Source organism: Rhinolophus sinicus, chromosome 12 (assembly GCF_057876585.1).
Source record: "Rhinolophus sinicus isolate RSI-liver-muscle chromosome 12, RSI-T2T, whole genome shotgun sequence".
Taxonomy (NCBI): Eukaryota; Metazoa; Chordata; class Mammalia; order Chiroptera; family Rhinolophidae; genus Rhinolophus; species Rhinolophus sinicus.
In genome coordinates, this window is record NC_142512.1 from 27,827,202 (window position 1) to 27,849,054 (window position 21,853).

Sequence of the window (21,853 nt, forward strand, 5' to 3'; positions counted from 1 at the left end):
TATGGTGAATAAAGTATTTTGAGAAAGCCACCCACTGTTGTATCTTCTCACCTTTGAATACTTTAGTATGTATCTAATGGTAAGGACTTAAGAAAAAAAGCGTAAGTGCCATGGCATTGCATAATACATAGGTGATGCAGTGGCAGCAATGTGTTGCAATAACTCTTTCCAGTAGTTTTACATTGTGGAGCAATAGAGTGGAGAGCAAGCCTTGGAAAATGTTCTCTTGCATTTGGGAAGAGAGAAAACTCTACCGTGGTTGTGCACTAATATTCTCTGTCTCATTCCTTCCCCCATCCTCTTGATTCTATGAATTTTCTGATTTATTTAAAGGTAAGATCTTGAGCATTTCGTTTCTTTATTATATGGAACACATCACGGACCCTTAACGATTATTCAGAAAGATTTTAAGTTATGTTCTTAAATATAGGTTGAAAATGTTGATGTCTTCCACGTCTAAAAGCTTTTAACTCTCCATGCCAAGAGAACTTTGCCTCTTTTGCTTAGGCCAGAGAAAATCTGTACTTAATTCTTCCTGCTGTATAATGATCTAGACTTATCTAGTATGTAACTAGACAATAAATAAGTGAAGCATGGAAGAAGCTGCATTAACTCTTTGCAAAAAAAAAAGATTTTTGCCATTTTTACATGTACAAACAACTCCCCTTTATTTTTGTTTGTCAGACTTTATTCTGGAGGCTGGACTGAGTACATTAGTCTCTTTGGTCTTCAATTATGTCATCGTAGATGGGATCAAGAACAAAAAGTTTACAATAACTGGCCTACGTGCACAAATTGGTACATTGATGACTGAATGCAGTTTAATCACCCAAAACAGTGATTTCTTATCTTCAAGACATCTGTTCGCAATAGTTTCTGCATATCCTCTACTCATCTGAATTTCTTATAGAGAATATTATATTTTAATACGTTCCTTGAATTTAGAGTCGATAATTATTCTTCCTGAAAGAAATGCATCTACCATGTAAGGTTAGCTGTGAGAATACAGTTGCCACTACTGAAGGATTATAGCTCTTATATCTGCATAGAGTCAGCACTAGGAGAGTTTCCAGCAAATACTCATTTCCCTCAACAAAAACACACACTACCGTGTGTAGTTGAGCAGTTGCTAAAAGCTGGCCCTGTACTCCATATGTGTGTATGTAAATACAGAGATAATGATAAATGGATATATATGGAGTGAGTGAGAAATTAAGCTCTTCCATCCCCCTTTCTACATAAAATACCAATAAACCTAAGAAATGGAGGGAGGTGTATGACTCAGTAGGCAATAAGCTCAACTTTTGTTTCATGCATTGGTTTCCATCATTCATTGATATGCGTCTGATTTCTTTGTTTTCCTTTCTTGAGTTTTTGGATTGACTACATTAACTGTATCAACTCTAATGTGCTTATTTCACTTTTTGTAAATACTTATTTTTAGACAGGTGCAAGACATACACAATTTAAAAGGTACCAAGGAATATTTAGTGAAAAATAAGGCATCCCTGTCCCCTTCCATAAGGCAACTGCTCTAACTAAAGTTGAGCTTTGATAAGAATGGGCTTGTTCTTACTTAGACTTATATGTCTGGGTCGATTGTATAACCTGTGGTAAGACCAAGTTGTTATCCATAATCTACAAGGAGGGTATTACACAGTCATAATATGATCCTTTAAAATAGTAAGGGTGGACTGACTCTTCTAGCTATCCTGCTGTTGTTTTAATGTACATATAATGTAGTTGTACTATGAATTGAGTTGCCATAATGCACATTAAATAAGCATTGTGTACATCTTTCCAGGTAAATAAACTCCATCTTGACCTTAATTGAAAATGTTTTGAAGGGATTGTTGCAGTCTGTTCAGTTCTCAGAAGTATATCAGGACAGTTTGACATTTTTAGTGGAGTAGCTAGCTGGTCTTACTGATAGCATGAAGCCATTATGTTTTGTTTTTTCTTTCCATTTTATCATATTCAGGGTTATGATGAGGAGCGAAACTAAATTGTAAACTCTTCCAGACTACCGAGCTTCCCCGAAAATAAGACCAGGTCTTATATTAAGTTTTGCTCCAAAACATGCATTAGGGCTTATGTTCAGGGGATGTCATCCTGAAAAATCACGCTAGGGCTTATTTTTCGGTTATGTCTTATTTTCGGGGAAACACGGTATTTCCAGGTATAACTTCAAATGACCCTTATGGTAGCAGGAATAACAACTGAAAGCTCCTCAGTTTATGTCTTCTGTGGGAATATTTCTGATACTTGGGAGCAGGGAAAAGGAGACGGAGCTGGGCGGGGAGATGTACCCAGTGTTGTCAGTTATTCACTGAAATCTATTGTCTCATAGGCAATGGGGATATGTCATTTTTCTAATTATATACTGCCTGTGACTGTTCTTCTGGGAATGTGGAATAAAAGGAAAGTGAAACCAGAGATGTACAATGACTGACTGTTATAAAACTTTAATAATTAATTAGAGAACATCTATGGTACCGCAGGGTCAGGGTGCAAGGAAAATTATTGATCCGTTTAATATATAACGTAGGTAAAGCTTGTTCCCGTTTATGTGTTATAACACTTCAACTGTTATTGTGCTTGTATGAGAGATGGCTCCTAATAAACAGAATAGCCAGTGATGTATGGTGCTATTGCTTAACTCCTCTGTATGAAATTCAGTGAATTCCTTTACATTTAAATTGAAACATTTATAAATTAGAGAGAAAACTTCTTCCCAGACCTCAGCAGATGTAGAGAGTCACTCAATATTATAAGAATGCTGCCCCTTTCTTAAGGTAGTTAAGTGTGTGTGTGTCTGTGTGTGTGTGTGTGTTTTGTTTTTGCTCAGAGCCTTCTCCCTTTTTTAAAAATTAGTTTTAAAAGACCAGGGTTTAATTTTTGCCAGTTTGCTAGTATGAAAGCATAACTGTTTAAATTTGCAGATCTCTGATTACTACTATTTACATGTTTGTTGGCTGCTGTGTTTCCTCTTTTGTGAATTGCTTGTTTATTGGGAAATGCCTTTGACCATTTTGCTTTGGGGTTGTCTTTTGAGCCTTTCTCTTTAAAAGGCAAATTTTAGTTTTTGTACTAAGAAACTACATTCCCAAGCAGAATTTCTTCCTCAGATCCTGAGTGCTTTCTGATCAGAAACAGAGTTTGGTAAAGAGCCCTCTCTTATTGTCTGGCTGCTATATAAATGCTGTTTTTAATAAGTACCAAAAATATATTGAAGTTTGTCCTTGGATGAGAGTTTATCACTGTTGGCCTTTGGGTGAACTTTGAGCCTGAGCTGTTTCATTCAAGGCAGCATGATGTCATTTAACTCACAAATTTCTCTGTTGCTAGAAAAAGGCAACATGTTCCCCTAAATAACCTACAGGACTGAATAATGCTGGCACAACATTATTCACCTCTCAGGTCTCCACTAAAGACTTCAGCATGGTACAAGTTTTATTGTTTGCGCAGGGTTGGTGGGGCTGTGTAGAGTGCAGGGGCAAACAAAAGCGGTGTCTGGTCCTGAATCTGAAGTATGCTCTATTCCACTGTCCACTCAGCTGCCAGTATGACCCAGCTCACACTCTCTTTTCCAAATAAAAACCTTTAGCTCCATCTTTGTTTCTTCACATTAAAAGACTAAGTTTCTTCCTAGATCTATACATTCATCATATGAACGTATTTGAGCGTTTTCAACAGAAGCTAACACAGAGAGCTCTATCTCACGTGAAGAACTGGATACCATTTGGGTCAGCATTTCTCCCCTTATTTGTGAAGCAGATTTCCCTGATTCAATAGCGTCGAGATTCATGTCAGGAAGGAGAACAGCTTTTTAACGTCTCCCAAAGCTGGGGACGTGGAGTTCACTAGCAGCAGAACCTGTAGTTCATTAGCTATGTCCTCTGAAGCTTCCAGAGCTCCAGCCATGAGAATTTATTGCTGGGAGTTCAAGAAATGTAGGGAAGAATAGAATAGTACAAGAACAGAACAGAACCAAATGGATTTTCCCTTCCTTTGTTTCATAAATAAGCGCTCTCCTGTGTTCTATATTATTCTTTGTGTTACTTTATGTAAAAAGGATGCTTATAACCCATATGTGGTTAGTCTTTTAACTTTGATATGCGTTGTCAAATCGTTTTTCTTTCATTACTTTAAAAACAAATGGTACTGGGAGCAAATAATTATTTTTTTTATTCTTTCATCTTAATGGAACACCTAGACCCTATGTACCCTGTTGTAAACTCTGTAGTTAAGTGTTATTTTCCTGAATATCTAAACCATATCATATATGCTAAGAAAAGCAATTACCTGCCCTAACGGAAGATACATTCAATATACTAATGATAAAAATTTATCTTCTGTCTTCTATTTAGAAGACTAGATTTGTTGCAGACAAACTTAGGTCATTGAGATCTAGCTATCACATTTTGGGTATTTTTGAAAGACTTTGATTCCTTGGAATTGAGGATATGCTGTTATTGTTTTGGAGAAAACACCCTGAAATGTCAACAGGTTAAAATTTCTTCAGGACTAATAATAATCCATTCTTGGAACCTTGGTTCAAACTTACATATCCTAACCTACAGGTATTAATCTATATTCATTCCATTAACCAGCGTTAAAAAGGAGACTTCAGAGTGTCATTTTAGATATCTGTTAATACAATGTTTAAAACTCTTTAATTTAGCAGTTATTATTTGAATAGCTTAATACTTTGTACTTATAGTTTAACAGTATCTAAATCTTTTTACTTCTAACTTTTAAATGCTATATTTTATATGGGTAATTTCTAAAAATTCTATACCCATTGATTTTTACATTAAGGTGCAGAAGACGTCTAAAAATAAAAAAAATTAAAAAACAGAACTTGTGCAAACTATTTATAAATTTGAAAAGTTATATTATGAATTGATACACTCCGTTTCGGCATGTTGAGAATTTTGTTATGTGGGAATCAGACTTAGAAGCATTATCTGAAGACTATTTATTCTTTTTTTTCATAATTTTACTATGTTGTTCTCTGACCTGGAAGTTTTTTGGGTTTAGATTAACATGACTAATTTGCAAAGGTCGGCATTGAAGCAGTTTTATTTTTGTTTGCTTTGCACATAAACACACATTTTAAAAAAGAAACACACCTATATACATACCCCCATATATCACCGTAAGAGAGCGAAATACACGTAGTGATTTTTTTTTTTTTTAATCTTTTATTTACTCCCTATAGGCATGATCTGCTTTCTTGAGAACACAATATAAACAAAGTTTGGCTCACAGTTACCTCATAATGATCTGCTCATCCTGCCCTTGCTTGTTGATCTATACTTATCAAATACCTGTGTGTAGAGGAGGTATGTTTGAAGTTGTGTTCTCCGAAGTAAATTGACAGTGTATCATTTTTAGTTAGATGGATAGGCTTGTTTTAAATTATAATATTTTACTAGTAGAGATAAAGGTAGGGATAGAACATGGCAGACATTTGTAGTTCAAAATTCCATATTCATTTCTTGTCCCAAGCTTATTCATTATCTAAGAACTGTTGGTAAATGTAAAACATACTAAACATTTTTCTTTAGATAGAAGATATGTATGTTGATCCATTAAACTCAGGCTTGCAAGATGTGTGACTTTATTTTTCTACAAAGAAACTCTCTGAAGTTCTCTTTCGCTCCACCATTCTAACAAATGTGGAAAAATTAATCTCAGTGAATTATTGCCCCCTCCAGAATTGCATCTAAATTTGATAGGGCTTACAGTGCAAAGATGTGAGATGGCAGAAGTGGGGACATTTTATCCTTATTGTAACCACTGAGATGTCCCAATTCCCTACCTAATCATTGGTTATTATTAACGCATGTAGTCTCTGCAGCATCCATCCTTATTTCTACTTCAAAGCCTGTAAATTATTTGAAACTTATTCATATTACTCTTGGACACACAGTAATATTATTATCACCCAATCCACCGGGATTGGAGAGGATGTCACGGACGGGCTGTGCAGACATACTATGTACATACCTCTTCTACTCTTGCCTTGAACTCTACCCAAGAATAAACGTGATTTTCCAGAGCTGTTCATCAGTAACACTTCTGGGGTTCTGTCAATTCTTACCCTTCCTTGGGGACCCTTTTTTGTCTCCATTCTGTTTGCAGTACTCTTATTCCAATTTCAGAATATCTTCCCTAATGATTGGTCAGGGATCATGGAAGCTTTGCTCTTAATTATACGTTTAATCTTTTTTTGTATCCCAGGTCAAGGTTTTGAATTCTTTAATTCTGTTTTCATTGTGACTTAGTATGTCATGGCTTCCCCAAGGTAGTGAAGATGGACTGTTCTTCCTACCTGGATTGGGGAAAATGTTAAATGTAAAGAAATGTGAGGGAGAGAAAAGGATATTTACTTCATATTGAAAAATGTTACCCCTCAAGACCTGTATTTTTGTATTGTGATACTTGTACATGCTTCAAAGAATTCTTGAATGGAAAACTATTTTTAAGTGAACATGAGATATGGAATCGCTTCTTACAATCTCAGAATTCAAGATTCAAATTTAATTTTTCATAGATATATATTTGGTATTTTTACCACTTTCTTTAGAAAGTGGAAGGGGTTTGGGAGGAGGAGGATTCTCCTTTTCCTTTTTAACTTTTCACTATGGAAAATTCCAAACATGTACAAAATTAACAACCAATAATATAATGACTCCATGCACCCATAATCCAGCTTCAGCAACTCGTGACTAATCTTGTTTCATTTGTAATCCTACTCTTCATCCCATCCTGGCCACTGGATTATTTTTAAGTTTTTCCCATTTGGATGATGGATAAATAAATGTCCAACCATCTTGGTGTCATTACTTCCGAATCCAAAACTCCATCCATTCACTTAATACTTATGGAGTGCTTATTCTGCAACAGGTACTACCAGCCGAGGCTCTGCATATATAGAATGCAACGTTAAACTCTTGGGAAAATTCACATTAGTTAGTTACACAAGGGGATAATTTCTCACTTCCCCTTAAAACTTTCCAATATCTTTCCATCACAAATTTTTTTTAAAGGCCTATAAGCTGCTCTTCCGTTCTTGCCGCCTTTGCCTTACTTATTAATCTTCCACTCTCAACCTGCCTTACCACCCCCAACCACCCTGGCCCCCCATTTTTTACTTAAACATTTCCTTTTTGTTCCCACTTCATAATCTTTGTACTTGATACTGTGTTTGTAACACTTTCCACTCAGATATCTGCATGATCTATTCCCTCACCTCTTTAAAATTTTCTCTGCCCTCAGCTGCTTTCCAAAGGATGGCCTGACCTCTAGATATTTGTCTTTAGTTACCTTCTTGACTATTTAGGGGCTGGGGTTCTGAGGGATCTTCTTGCTCTGTTCTATATTAAGAATTGAACATAAAATGTGTTTGTTAAAAAGATGACATGGTTTGGGAACAACTCAGCCTTTTGCAAACATAAATTTGCTTACCAGTTTTTTGTTTTGTTTTGTTTTTAAGATTTTTATTGGGGAAGGGGAACAGGACTTTAATGGGGAACAGTGTGTACTTCCAGGACTTTTTCCAAGTCAAGTTGTTGTCCTTTCAATCTTAGTTATGGAGGGTGCAGCTCAGCTCCAGGTCCAGTTGCCGTTGTTAGTTGCAGGGGGTGCAGCCCACCATCCCTTGCAAGAGTCTACCTGCAACCTTGGGGTTGAGAGGACGCACTCCAACCAACTGAGCCATCCGGGAGCTCAGCAGCAGCTCAGCTCAAGGTGCTGTGTTCAATCTTAGTTGCAGGGGGCGCAGCCCACCATCCCTTGTGGGAGTCTAGGAGTCGAACCGGCAACCTTGTGGTTGAGAGCCCACTGGCCCACGTGGGAATCGAACCGGCAGCTTTCGGCGTTAGGAGATCAGAGCTCCAACCACCTGAGCCACCTGGCCGGCCCCCTGCTTACCAGTTTTGCAAAAGACACCAAAGTTATTTCCAAGAGGATGCTTAAATATTAATTAGATAATTATTATGATATTCTTTTCTTCATGATATCATTCAAAATCACAAAAAATTAGGTATTATGCTTTGGTGATCACTTGTATTTTGTGCCAAATGCCTCTCAGCTGTAAAACTATGATTTTGAAGAATGAGTAGTTTTCACCACTGCAAACCTTGCACTTTAATACTATATATCCCCCTCTGGTGAGTAATTGACTGTCTTAGGTACCATTTCTTTTCTCCCGTGAGTTAAGATAAGGTGTTTGTGAGTATATGTCCTATCTTACGCTAGGTTCTTCTCTGTCTACATTATTTCTATCTGTTTCACTATGATTTAGTTCTTCAAAATACCCTGTCCTAGCAAGAGTGCGGTGAGATTAGCATTCTCAGTCACTGCTCATGGAAATTTATAACTCTTTCTGGGAATATGCATTAAGAAATTTAAATATGTCCCTATCCTTTGATTTCATTTTTAGGAATGTAGCTTAAGGAAAATGCACATGTAGATATATATATATATATATATATATATATATATATATATATATATATATATACACACACACACATATCATATCTCTGGGTGGTGGAAATTATGAAATTATTTTGCTTCTCATTCTTTTCTATTTCTACCACATTTCTTCAATACTCACCTGCTTTTCTTCCTCCTTTCCCCCCTTGTATTTCTTTTCTCTATTTCCCCCTAGCACTTCACGGCTTTATTTTTCTTAGTGTTAAAATGATATATGGAGGCAGAGAGTATATGGGAAATCTGTATGTTCTGCTCAATTTTGTTGTGACTCTTAAGTTGTTCTTAAAAAATAAAGTCTATTTTATAAGAAAAATAAGCAAATAAATAGTATGGGACTTTAAAGAAGAGGCTAAGTTTTTATGGGAATCACACTTGGTTCACAGTAGGAACTCAGTAAGTGTTTGTTGAATCATTTTGTTGCTTTGACTAAGCAATATTCCTCTGCATAAGAAAGCAGGCTCTTTGTGTTTTAAGCCTATATCCTACCACTTAAGAATCAGAGAAACTACTGAAATATCCAAGAAAATGAATTGTTTTCCTTTTGGATAAATGGAATGGTTCAGGAATTAAAAGTGTTTTTAAATTAGAAATGCATTTGTATGCTTTCCATGTATATGAAAGATTCTTAAAGAATCTATATTTGACAGTTATTTGAAAAATCCCTTCCTAAATTATAGGAACTGCATCGAATTAAATCTTTTTTCTGTTAATTGGAGGTGATTTAAATGTCCTAAATCCTGAAGGCTGGAAAGTACGCTGGTGCGTGTGTAATGGAATCGTCCCTGTTCCTTATGTACTGGTGCTGTTAAGGTGTAGTTAGTTGTTTATTTCTTATACAGTGAAATATGTTATGATTAAATTCCTGTAGATATTTTTTTAGTGTACTTTTAATTGCATATCTTTTTTATTCCTAAAAAAAGAATTCAGTCTTTCTTGTTCATTAGTTATTTGAATTGCCTTTGTTCATTAAATGTCATATTTTATCTTACAAATTACCACAGTCTCCAGGATGGTGGTCCCCACCTTCATTTTTCCACCTCAAGGATTAAAATTGTTTAAATACGTTTTCTTTTTCCTGTAGTGGTTCCCCCTGGAAGTCCTGGGCCCATGACTCGGCATGGGTCCTATGACAGTTTAGCTTCTGACCACAGTGGACAGGAAGATGAAGAATGGCTGTCTCAGGTAAAACTCTTGAAATGTTAGAGTGAAAAAAAACAAAAACAGAAATACATTTTCTGTGTCTGTTCTTGGATTTTAAAAATTGTTTTCCCTAGCAGTAAATGGACAGAATTGGAAACTCTTTTTAGGATTGTAATAATCAATTGTCTTTCCATATTGAGAATTTCTCATCAATACTACTGCAGGAATATATATACCTTTACTTTATACACACACATGCCTGCGGGTACATTTGCTTTCATATAGAGGGCATAAAATATGCACATCTTTCAAACAATCCATTTGTATCCCTTAGGACCTTGGATTTTAGTCGGATACTTTGAATTACAATAAGAATTGGCCTTATTAAAACAGTGAAAGTCATTGAACAATCTTTGGGATTTGTTTTGTGGAGCCAACGTTTTCTGAAGATTGGGCCCATACTTTGCTTAGGCAAGTTCAGCATTCTAATCTGCACAAGTCCTGGTTGTGCCCGATGGGGTTTCTTTTCCTAAACTCATGTCATGCTGTTTCCCGTGGTCTCTACACCAGTCCTGCAACAGCTTCCACGGACCCTTCCTCCCCTTGCCAGGTGAAGCTGTCTTCATCTCCAGGGCTTTGAAATCAAAGATACTTGGGCAAATTTCAAAATGATGAGATTACACATGACTTCATTACAAATGCTGTTATGTCTGCCTCAAGTCTGACATCACTTGGTGAAGTTAATGACCTGTCTCAGGTTACCAATCCAGCGGCTTTTCATCAGACAGGTGCCTCCGTGGAGGCAGGGTGCAGTTTCATGGCTTCCTCAGGGAGGGTAGCCCGAAACACTAAAGGGAGTCTGGACACTGGAGAACAAGATGGTTTCTAGGTGACACATTTCATCACACCTGAAATACTCAGAGGAAGCTCCTTAAAGGAGGGCTAGTACTTCAGTTCCCGGCATATGGAGGCACATCCTTTCTTGAGGATATCACAGTAAAGTTTTAAAAAAGAAGGCTGGCAAAGAAACCACTGTCCTTCACTTTTCAACTTTTCAATTCAGAAAGGGGTCATGTGTGCTGTCAGTGGGAAAACACATACAATATGTTTGTGCTGCACACACCAGGACAGTGGATAGGAACATGTGGCCATCGCCTCAGTAAAATCGCACGGGCATCTGTTTACCTCTCGGCTCTGTGGCACGGATGGTTTTGAGCTTGAAACACAGAGAAGGCTTTATCTGTGGCCTAATTTACATTGCTGAATACAACTCTGTTCATCAGAAATCGTCCTAAATCGGAGTAGTTTTTTCCTTGTGATCAGTGGGAATGTGAATATTGTTCCAAGACCAGACGCTTTGGTTTTTTTTGTTTGTTTGTTTGTTTTGTTTTGTTTTCCCTTTAGGACTTACAAACACAGGGCTGCTCTCTGTGAACCTTTTCCATTATGTTTTGTTAAGAGTTAATCACCACAGTCAGAGAAATGTGATTAAATATGAAAGAATTCAGGGCAAAAAGAAGGCACAAGGGAGGTCACTTCCATAAAGTATGTACACAGACATGGATGTAGCAATTACAGGACGTTGAGAAATAGTCTTTCACCAAAGGTTTGCATATTTAGTCACTTATTCACATTCTTCATTTGTAAAGTGAAATAATATATTTGTTTTCAGGTTTTACCCAGTGTCTTTTACTCTCTACTTTGTCTTTAGAATGTTTAATATAATATGGGCAAAATTCCCTACCCCTTCCACAGAGCATGAAGCTCATAACGCATTATGGTTTTACTGTTTCGCAGCCCTTAAAATACCTGGTGTCAATGTTCATGGTAGTTGACAAAATACTCTAAATTAGTAGTGGTATTTTGAAGACAAATCTGGTTTGAGAGAAAATGTATAATACTGGCTTCATTTAAAAGTGGATTTGGGGGAATTTTGAGGGCAGTATAGTAAGTATTGTAATATTTTATTGTGGAAAGAACCTGGGCTTTGGGTGTTGAAAGTTATTTTTCAGATGTTTTCTTTTCCATGGCTCGTTCAGGAACGACTTCCAGTTTGTCATGAGCTTGATCCTCAGTGAAGGAATTGCTTTTAGTCTGTGCATTTATAGGTGTAGTATTCAGTGCATGCCCACAGGGTGGTAAGTACTGTCTAGAATGAGGGGGAAGGGTAGCCTTAGGGAGCCGAGGCTACTTATATGAGGCAGGCAACTGGTCCTTTTATTGTCGTGGGATTTTTGTGTTGTCTATGTGTGGGTTGTGTGTGTGTGTGCATTTACATGTATGTACACACACACACAATGAATTTTTTATTTACTTTTGGGAAAACCTTCAGGAGGGATACAGTGAATGTCTATTTAGTGAATGTCTGTGATTGTCATCGCTTTTTGATTGTGGTTGCCCTGTCCATCTCTCCACTTGGTTAAGATGGGCTTCTTGGAGGATGTGGGTATTCAGAGATGGGGTGGGGAGACTGTGAAAGACTTTCAAAGGGAGGTCATAACACATGTAAATCATAATTCCTAATCTGTTTCAGGTAGAAATCGTAACGCACACTGGACCCCACAGGCGGCTGTGGATGGGTCCACAGTTCCAGTTCAAAACCATCCATCCCTCAGGCCAAACCACAGTCATATCATCCAGTTCATCGGTGTTGCAGTCTCATGGTCCGAGTGATACTCCGCAGCCCCTTTTGGATTTTGATACAGATGATCTTGATCTCAATAGTCTCAGGTAAGAAATAAGAACTAGGGAATCTTTAGACTGGATTAATATGTGTATGTTCCTTTGTAATGAGCATCTTAGGTAATAATTCCGTTTCCCCTTTTGGCACAGTATCGTGTTGCAGACTATACGCACTGTGAGTCAGATTTATTATTGTCGCTGGGGGTCTTATGTGGAATCTCATCGCATCCAATAAATATCTGTGTTTCAGACTGTGTTTCCCTGTATCTAATATTCAGTACACTGCTTAAGCCATCTCATTTTGTGATATCGTACTCACATTTCTAACTGCTTAAGGTCTGATGATATCCTCCTTTCCTGATCTTTCGGATGTTTTATCTTTCAACTAAACTATATCTGTCCTAACCCTGTATAGTTCTTCTTTTAGGCTTTAAAAAGTTTTTGGATGAGAAAGTGTTGATACCGTGTTTCCCTGAAAATAAGAGCGGGTTTTACATTAATTTTTGCTCCAAAAAACACTTTAGGGCTTATGTTCAGGGGATGTCATCCTGAAAAATCATGCTAGGGCTTATTTTCCAGTTAGGTCTTATTTTCTGGGTATAAATTCACTTATAGTTTATCATCTATCTATGTGTTTTTCATCTGCTATGTTCTCTGATCCTCACTTGTATGATTCATAATACATGGTTTACAAAGTAGTATGCTTTTTATTATTAGGGTTTTTGTTGTGTGTGTTTTTTAATGCAACTGAGAACTTTTTGACTTTTGCAGTTCAGGTTTGCTTAGCAGTTCAATTTGTTACACTGAGTTTGACATATTTGGGTACAGCAGACAATGAAGGGCTCAGTACAATGCACTTTAATCTCCCTTTCCTTGTCTTCTCTTGAAAAAAAAGTTCTATAGTGTATCTTTATTTGAATCTAAAATAGCCCTCTGACCTTTTCCTTGCATCTCTTTTTAAAAATTGTGGGAAAATGTATTCCACTCAGATATGGAAATATGTTTTTATCTACCTCTTTATCAACATTGATAACAAATCTTTATATCAAAGCAAAAACTGTTGCAGAGGCAAATTAGGCCTAGGTGTTTTTAAGAATCATTCCTATAATTGAACATGCCTCCTTTAATACCTTTTTTTGTGTTTTAGTGTTTTGTTTAGTTTGCTTTGTATTTTATTTCTTCCATACTTTTTTTTTTTTGTTTAGCATATTTTCTTCCCCTTTCTAGAAATTTCCCCAAGGTTTCACACAATAGTGACAATACAGTGGGTGATAGACCAATTTTCACTGGTAGCAATTGTAAAATATAGTCAAGTTGAAATAGTCAATCCATTTTCAGGGAATCAAGTTAAGTCAGTCCTCAACTTAGTGATTCAATGCATAGTCATTCATGTTTATAAGTCAGTCAGTTACTCAGATGTTAGTAATAAGGCATTTCAATTAGATGACTTATAAGACTATGTTTAGTCGCTTTACTGAACTACTCACAAGACTCTCCCCACCCCAACCCTTTTTTTTTTCTGATGATTGTTACCTTCTATAAGATCCTGTCCCTTTTCCTTGGAGGACATCTCCAGCTCCTGTATATACAGCTCTGTTCCTTTGTTTTGTGATCTCCTCCAGCTTTTTAATTTTATTTATTTATTTATTTATTTTTAATTTTATTAGTTTCAGGTGCACAAGACAAAGCAGTACTTAGATGTTTATCATTTATATCCCTCACACTGTGTGAACTCCCCTCCCCCCATCCACTATCCCTCTGACATTGCACAGAGCCATTACATTTCCACTGTCTCCATTCCTAATGCTGTACTCCGCTTCCTGTAACCATATACATACACATATATACATATATAAAATTATAGTTGGCATTCATTATTGTTCAGCTTCAGGTGTACAGTGCAGAGATCAGGCATCTACATCATCCCTGAGGTGGTCTCCCAAATGGGACACATGTCCATCGGATACCCTACAAAATCTTTACATTATTAGTTATGTTCCCCAAATTAATTTTCAAAACCCCGTGGCCATCTTGTGGTTACCGACTATTTTCTAAACCCCTCACCTCCCCACCCATCTCACAACCCTCAGTTTTTCCTCTATGTCTCCAAAACTGTTTCTGATTAGTTCATTCACTTATTCTTTTCTTTAGATTCCGCATATAAGTGAGATCATATGGTATTTGTCCTTCTCTGTCTGACTTATTTCACTTAACATACATAATGTTCTCTAGGTCCATCCACATTGTTGCAAATGGTAAGATTTCTTTCTTCCTTATGGCTGCGTAATACTCCATTGTATAAATGTACCACAGTTTCTTAATCCAGTCATCTACCGATGGGCATTTCGGTTGTTTCCAGGTCTTGGCTATTGTATATAGTGCTGCAATAAACATAGGAGTGCATAAAGATTTTTGAATTGGAGTTTTGGATTTCTCTGGATAGATACCTAGGAGTGGGATTGCTGGATCATAAGGTGGTTCCATTTTCAGATTTTTGAGATACCTCCATACTGTTTTCCATAGTGGCTGCACCAATCTGCATTCCCACCAACAGTGCACCAGCGTTCCCTTTTCTCCACATCCGCACCAGCACTTGTTGTTTGTTGATTTATTGATGATAGCCATTTTGACTGGGGTGAGGTGGTATCTCATTGTGGTTTTTATTTGCATTTCTCTGATGGTTAGTGAGGTTGAGCATTTCTTCATATGTCTGTTTGCCATCTGTATGACCTTTTTTAGAAAAATGTCTCTTCATGTCCTCTGCCCATTTTTTAATTGGGTTGTTTGTTTGTTTTGGAGTTGAGTTGAGTGAGTTTTTTATAAATTTGTGATATTAACCCCTTATCAGATATATCATTGGCAAATATCTTTTCCCATTCAGTAGGATCCCTTTTTGTTTTATTAATGGTTTCCTTTGCTGTGAAAAAATTTTTAGTTTGATGTAATCCCACATGTTTATTTTTTCTCTTACTTCCCTCGCGCGAGGGGATATATCAGTAAAAATCTTACTCCAGGTAATGTCAGTGAAGTTTCTTCCTATATGTTCTTCTAGGAATTTTATGGTTTCAGATCTTACATTTAAGTCTTTAAGCCATTTTGAATTTATTTTTGTATATGGTGTAAGGAGGTGGTCCAGCTTCATTTTTTTGCATGTGTCTGTCCAGGTTTCGCAGCACCATTTATTGAATAGACTGTCTTTACCCCACCGTACATTCTTGCTTCCATTGTCATAGATTAAATGGCCATATAGGCATGGATTTATTTCTGGACTCTCTATTCTGTTCCATTGATCTATGCGTCTGTTTTTATGCCAGTACCATGCTGTTTTGATTACTGTAGCCTTGTAGTATAATTTGATGTCAGGTATTGTTATACCTCCCACTTTGTTCTTATTTCTCAAGATTGCTGAGGCTATCCGGGGTCTTTTATGGTCCCATATAAATTTTAGGATTGTATGTTCTATTTCTGTGAAAAATGTTGTTGATAGGAATTGCGATGAATATGTATATCCCTCCAGCTTTTTTAGTTACTCTTTATTTCAGACATAGCCCTTCATCTAAGAGCTCTCTCTAACTTACTTCTTTAGACAATGCTACATTCCTGACATCCTTCTAGAATTTTCCTTAGGGACTTTCCTTTTTCTTATACTAAAGAGCTCCCACTGTTTGTTATCTAAATGACTTTAAATTGTTTATGTTTGATTAGAATATTGTCCTGTTTATTGGACACATATAAACTTTAAAAATCTTTGTATTGGGTCACAGGTTTATACATTTCTTTTGATTGTGCTTGTAATTTATATTTAAAAATGTGAACGTGTAAGTATTTGATTAAGACCTGAACCCCCATTAAAACGCAGTTTTGGTAGGAAATTCAGATTAGTCTCATATCATTTCAATTATAAGTGTCCGGTTTAGTACCATTTCTAGCCCAGCATCCAATTAGAAATCCAACTATTTATATTCTCTTCTTTCGTGTTACTGACTCTACCCTGTCTCCTCACCCCTGTTTCTTCTACATTCCTTTAGGCTAATGCGCAATGACACTTTAAATTGTGAAACCTTTGTTTAGATTTTTTTGGCTCAACTGACTCAGGACCCTGTCCTCTGCCCCATAAGATATCACTAAGAATGATGTAGTGCTGTGGTAGCCTGCCTCCCTGTATTCTAACCAAGATGGGGAAAAGGCAGCTATAATGTTCAGTGTCATATCCATAAGGGAACCAGGCATGGCTTAACCTCATAGTAGTTCTTTAATGTAAAAAAGGCCAATGAAATATTTATTAGTAGACCTGAGAAACAGATAATGTAAAACAGTCTGAGATACAAAGTCTAGTTTTGTATTCAAGACTAGCTCCTGAGACATCAGTTTTTTTAAATTAATTAATTAATTAATTTATTTATTTATTTATTTATTTATATTCATCTAGTCAGTTAACACATCCACCTGCTTACATATATAGTGATTTTTCGGTAAGAACACTTAAGATCTATTCTCTTAGCTAATTTCAATTATACAATACAGTGTTATAAACTATAGTCGCCCTGTTATACATTATGGCTTCAGGTCTTATTCATGTTGTTTGTTTTAATTGATACATAATTCACATAACATAAAATTTACTGTACAGACTCAGTGGTTTTCAATATGTTCAACATCCCTACTATCTAATTCCAGAATACTTCCCTTACCCCCTGCCAGTTTTTGTCTTATTTTTATCTTTTTATTGTGGAAAAATTTCAAGCATATACGAGTAAACGTATGTAAAGTTAAAGAGAGTTAATAGAATAAACCCCCATGTATTTGTCACCTAGCTTCAACAAATCAATTCTTGGCTAGTCTTGTTTCATCTGTAGCTGTGTCCACACCTCGTCTAAAACTCTGGATTATTCAGAGACTCCAATATAAATTGAATTAATAAGAGGAAATTTAGGGGGTGGATGGGTGGCTCAGTAGGTTAGAGCACGAGCCCTCAACAATAGGGTTGCCGGTTCGATTCCCACAGGGGCCAGTGAGCTGTGCCCTCTACAACTAGGTTGAAACAAGGAGCTGCTGCTGAGCTTCTGGAGGGGCGGCCTGGTGACTCAGTTGGTTAGAGACGAGCTCTCAACAACAGGGTTGCTGGTTCAATTGCCGCATGGGATGCTGGGCTGCGCCCCCTGCAACTAAAGATTGTAAAATGGCGACAGGACTTGGAGCTGAGCTGCGCCTTCCACAACTAGATTGGAGGACAACGACTTGGAGCTGATGGGCCCTGGAGAAACACACTGTCCCCCAGTATTCCCCAATAAAATTAAAACAAAAATTAATTAGCCCACATAAGTTGATTAGAGCAAGAGGGGCCTTTACCTTGGTTGTACTGATCATATCTAAAAGGCTAGCTTCTTGTTTCTCCTATGAACCAGAAAAACATCTTTTGCAGAAACTTCAAACAAAATGCCCTTTTTCCTCACTGGCCCAAACTTGCTTAGGCCTACCCATTCGAGAACTATTAGGTTGGTGCAAAAGTAATTGCGGTTTAAAAGGTTAAAAATAGTTGCAAACACCGCAATTCCTTTTCCACCAACCTAACAATCAATCTCTGGTCTGATGGAATTACCATGACTGGTTTCCAAAATAACCTGGGGTGAGTGAATATTAGGTAGTGTACTATACTGTGCACTAGAGCAGTGATCAGTATTTGTATATCAACATTTCCTTCTTACAGTACCAGGTCAAATGCATTGTCCTTCACCTCTCTCCCATTTCTTTCTTTCATATAACAGATGCACATACTTTTAAACTGCCCTGTCAACAACTACTCTTTTTCTGCTGTCCATACTTGACATTTCAGGCTCTCATAATCTGTCCCATTGTGCTTCCCAATTTCTTATCTTCCACTAGTGCCCGCTATGAACTCTATGCTTCAGCCAAATCCTCCTCCTCAGGATGCCCTGCACTTGACACGTTCAGTTACAAACCCAATGGTTCACTTGTTCTAGCTCTGTGCTTATAGGGCACTTGTTGCTCCTCTGCATACATATGTATCCTACTCCCGTACACAGATGCACTTCCTGTTACAGCTCCACAGTCTTCTCGATCTGCTGTGGACCATTCATTCACTTTTCCATTTCCTCATCCTGAGCTTTGAGGACCTACTTCATTCATTTTCACACGTTAGTTTTCTTTTGCACCCATCCATGTGCTATATCATATAGCCGCATGTTTTGTTTCTGCTTGTTCCTAGAATAGTACTGACACGTGATTAGTATTCAGCAAATACTTATTGAATAAACGTTACCAAAACACGTGTATATATTGTTATAAGTTTTTATTCCTCTAAGTTTCTTGGGACTCTGAAGATCTTTTAGTCATGTAGATAATTTTAATGTTAATAATATTAATCTAATACAGATGGAAATACTCTTGGCATTTATAGATTTAAGCAAATTGAAGTTGTATGTAGTAAATTGTAGTTTTGCTGAGATGCTAATTGATTCTTACATGCTAATTGGTAATTTTATGGCGGTAACTCAGATAGTAGTGATCCTAGCTAACCCCCTGGCAGTCACATCCCAACACAGCTTTGTTAAACTATGCTTGCTGTCATATGTAAAGTAACTTTCATTGAGGATTTTAAGGGAGTTAACTAAAAATTTTGTATCTAGAGTTGCTGCCTTTTATGGAAGGCAATACTCTAGCTATGGCACCGTTTCTCAATTAGAGGATTCTCAAAACTCATCACGTTTGTCCCTTGCAACTGCCAAAGGTTTTGGTACAAAGTATTTTGTTTCTTCTCCCATTCTATTTAATTTATTTCTTTAAATTAATGTCAATTTTTCAATGCCCTACTTAAAATCTATTAAATAACATACAAAGAGAAGCAGGGGTCGGAGTGCACAGAATGTTTGCTGTGCTTTTTGCCTTGTGCAAGAGTTAGGGACTGCAGCTCCCCTGTTTGTCTTATTTGAGAATGAATGTTTCTTTAATGGATTGGGCTATTCCAGCATTCCTGATTTAAGGTCTGTTGTAGCAAGCGACAGTTTCGATGCCAGTAACATATGTGAATTAAATTAAATTGCATTGCAGGATCCAGCCGGTCCGCTCTGACCCAGTCAGCATGCCAGGGTCGTCCCGTCCGGTCTCTGATCGAAGGGGAATTTCCACCGTGATTGATGCTGCCTCAGGTACAAAACCACCTCCAAAATGTTCATTGGGTAGTTCTGTGCATTTTTAATTTCTTTTCTTGCACAGTGTAAAACAGGATTTGTTTTTTTTTGCCTTCTTCGTTTTTTCGTTTGTTTAGTTTTGTTTGTGTGTATGTGTGTGTGTGTTAAAACAGTATTGTGCCTATGTTTGTTGCTAAATAATGCCATGCATTTAAATATTGCTAAGGTTGGTGAATGATGTGGTGGAGTTGGCACTTGATTAAATGTAACGAACACAGTATTGAAGGCTACAGGGTTGATGACTGCTTTGCCTTTGATCTCTCAAATGTGGAGAAGCGACCTTGACAGAGAACGTAAATACAATATATGGATTCAATTTACTCAACCTGTTGAGTATCAAAGTGCCTGATCTGTGGAAGTAGAGTCCAAATGCTATGGCTTAAATGGTTTTATTATTGAAAGCATAAAGTTTAGAAATTCATTAACTTAACTCTAGTCTATCTATCACAGTTATTAACTTCCTATCCTTGGAGTCAAGCCATGAATATGTGTCATTAGTACCATGAAGTAGATCTCTGCCTTGGTAGGTGAGAGTTTCTACATTAGTATTGTAAAAACTGTTTTCTGCCAGGCCTGCCAAATAATAGAACTGTTTGTAATAATTTTCTCATCTCTAAGTGCAGTGATATATAAGGACAGTGATGCTTTAGATTACGGTACAGCTGTGGAGCATCTGAAGATAGTATACAGCAGGGTTTCATCAAACAAAGTCTCTTACAAGTAGAATTATTAAATACTTGGCATTAGTCAAACAGTTGAGTCAGAGAGGATTTTAATCTATAGCAATTTCGAAATCCGTAGAGACTGCTGATTTGATTGAGGCTTAAACTGTGAAAGAAAATGGAAACAAACACAAAACTGATTTGTGAAGGTCACTTTTAAAAGACCAAAGCTTCTGTTTCTGATTCTGTCTCTGAATGGATTTTGAAGTTGGAAAGCTAATGCCCTTTGTACATTTTCTTAGCGTTCTGAGTGGTTTTTTTTTGTCTGTGGATTGCGCCATGTGTCTAATTAAGCTGTCCACATCCAGGGCTGTACCTTCATTTTTAACGTAGACGCCTACTTAAGAGGACTCAGACTTGTCCCTCTGCTTTAACTTGGCAACCATGGTTGTCACCTGGACACAAGCGCAGAAATGTGTCAAGTCTCTATCCTTGCTTCCCTGCGTTGAATGAGACATTGAGAAAGGTGACGTAAACAATAAATCTTCTTGATAGTTTCAATCTGAGAATGCCAACAGATCCTGCTCATCTGGAATTATCATTTACAATTGTAAGTCCTGGAAATGATGTATTTTAACCTGAAATATTTTATTCAAGATTACAGTAGTAGGCTTTGTTGGATTTTTTTTTTTAACATTCTTAAACTGCCATATTATTAATGTTTTAGAGCCAGATGACTAGCTACCAGACAAGTGAAACGCATGTCACTAAAGCACTTACCATGTGTGTTATTAAAAGTTGCCATAGTCCACGCTGTAGTCTGGGGTGATACTCCATATTTATCATGCAGCACTATCTTAGCTCTTTGTAACGTTGTCTCTTGCCACAGAGAGGAACATCTACAACCATAGTTTTGTTTAACTCTTAACTCTGTTGCAGAAGAGTTTTCAAGTTGATGTTTGCACTTGACTTATTTACATTTCCATCGGAGACACATCATAGGAGTTTCCAGGATGTTGTCCTACAGCTCTGAGCCTCTGCCTGAAAGCACCAATCTTTTGTGTAGAGAAAGGACTTGGTGACTAAGCGCTATTGTTATTTCTCTATGACTGTTTTCATTCCAGAAAACCATAATTCCCCTTCTGAAAGACAGCCAGAGCAATGAGATGTGTGCTGCTTTCTCTAAATTTGAGCTAAAGAAAACCCATAGATGAGGAACTAGACTTTTAAGACTATTTCTCTACCTCTCACATGGTTTGGACCCCTTTTGTTCCACACATTAAGTGAGTAAATGATGTTTTGTTGGGGAAACTCCCTCTGTTTTGTTTGATAGGATCACTGATATCATAGACCTGCTTTTTTATTGATGTTTAACATGGCAGAGGCTAAATGGTTTGGATTCTGTATGAAAAGATGTTTATGGGAAAATTTTGTTCTAGATTCTTCTGTGGTAGAGTCTAGGACATGTATGTATTTGCTCCTGAACCAGGAAGTGCTTCTCTGATTATGGCCCAGACACTGGCGTCAGCTGCATAGTATGAATGTGCTCATTTGGGGCTCAGAGATATGACCAGTGTGACACTTTCTCTGATGGGGCTTCATTTCTTTGTCTTACATTCAAGCAATTTATACGACTAAATGTACTGTCTTTTT

General features: G+C 37.1%; 1 protein-coding gene across 32 annotated transcripts in view; it reads left to right on the top strand.

Moving 5' to 3' along the window:
• Nucleotides 1–21,853, top strand: part of BCAS3 (BCAS3 microtubule associated cell migration factor) — a 520,381-nt gene that overhangs the window by 250,269 nt on the left and 248,259 nt on the right. For all 32 annotated transcript variants that reach the window (XM_088802094.1, XM_074320579.2, XM_074320576.2 and 29 more), the window contains 3 exons: nt 9,590–9,690; nt 12,182–12,378; nt 19,399–19,496. In XM_088802094.1, coding sequence (XP_088658220.1) covers nt 9,590–9,690; nt 12,182–12,378; nt 19,399–19,496 — 396 coding nt within the window. The remainder of the gene's footprint in view (nt 1–9,589; nt 9,691–12,181; nt 12,379–19,398; nt 19,497–21,853) is intronic.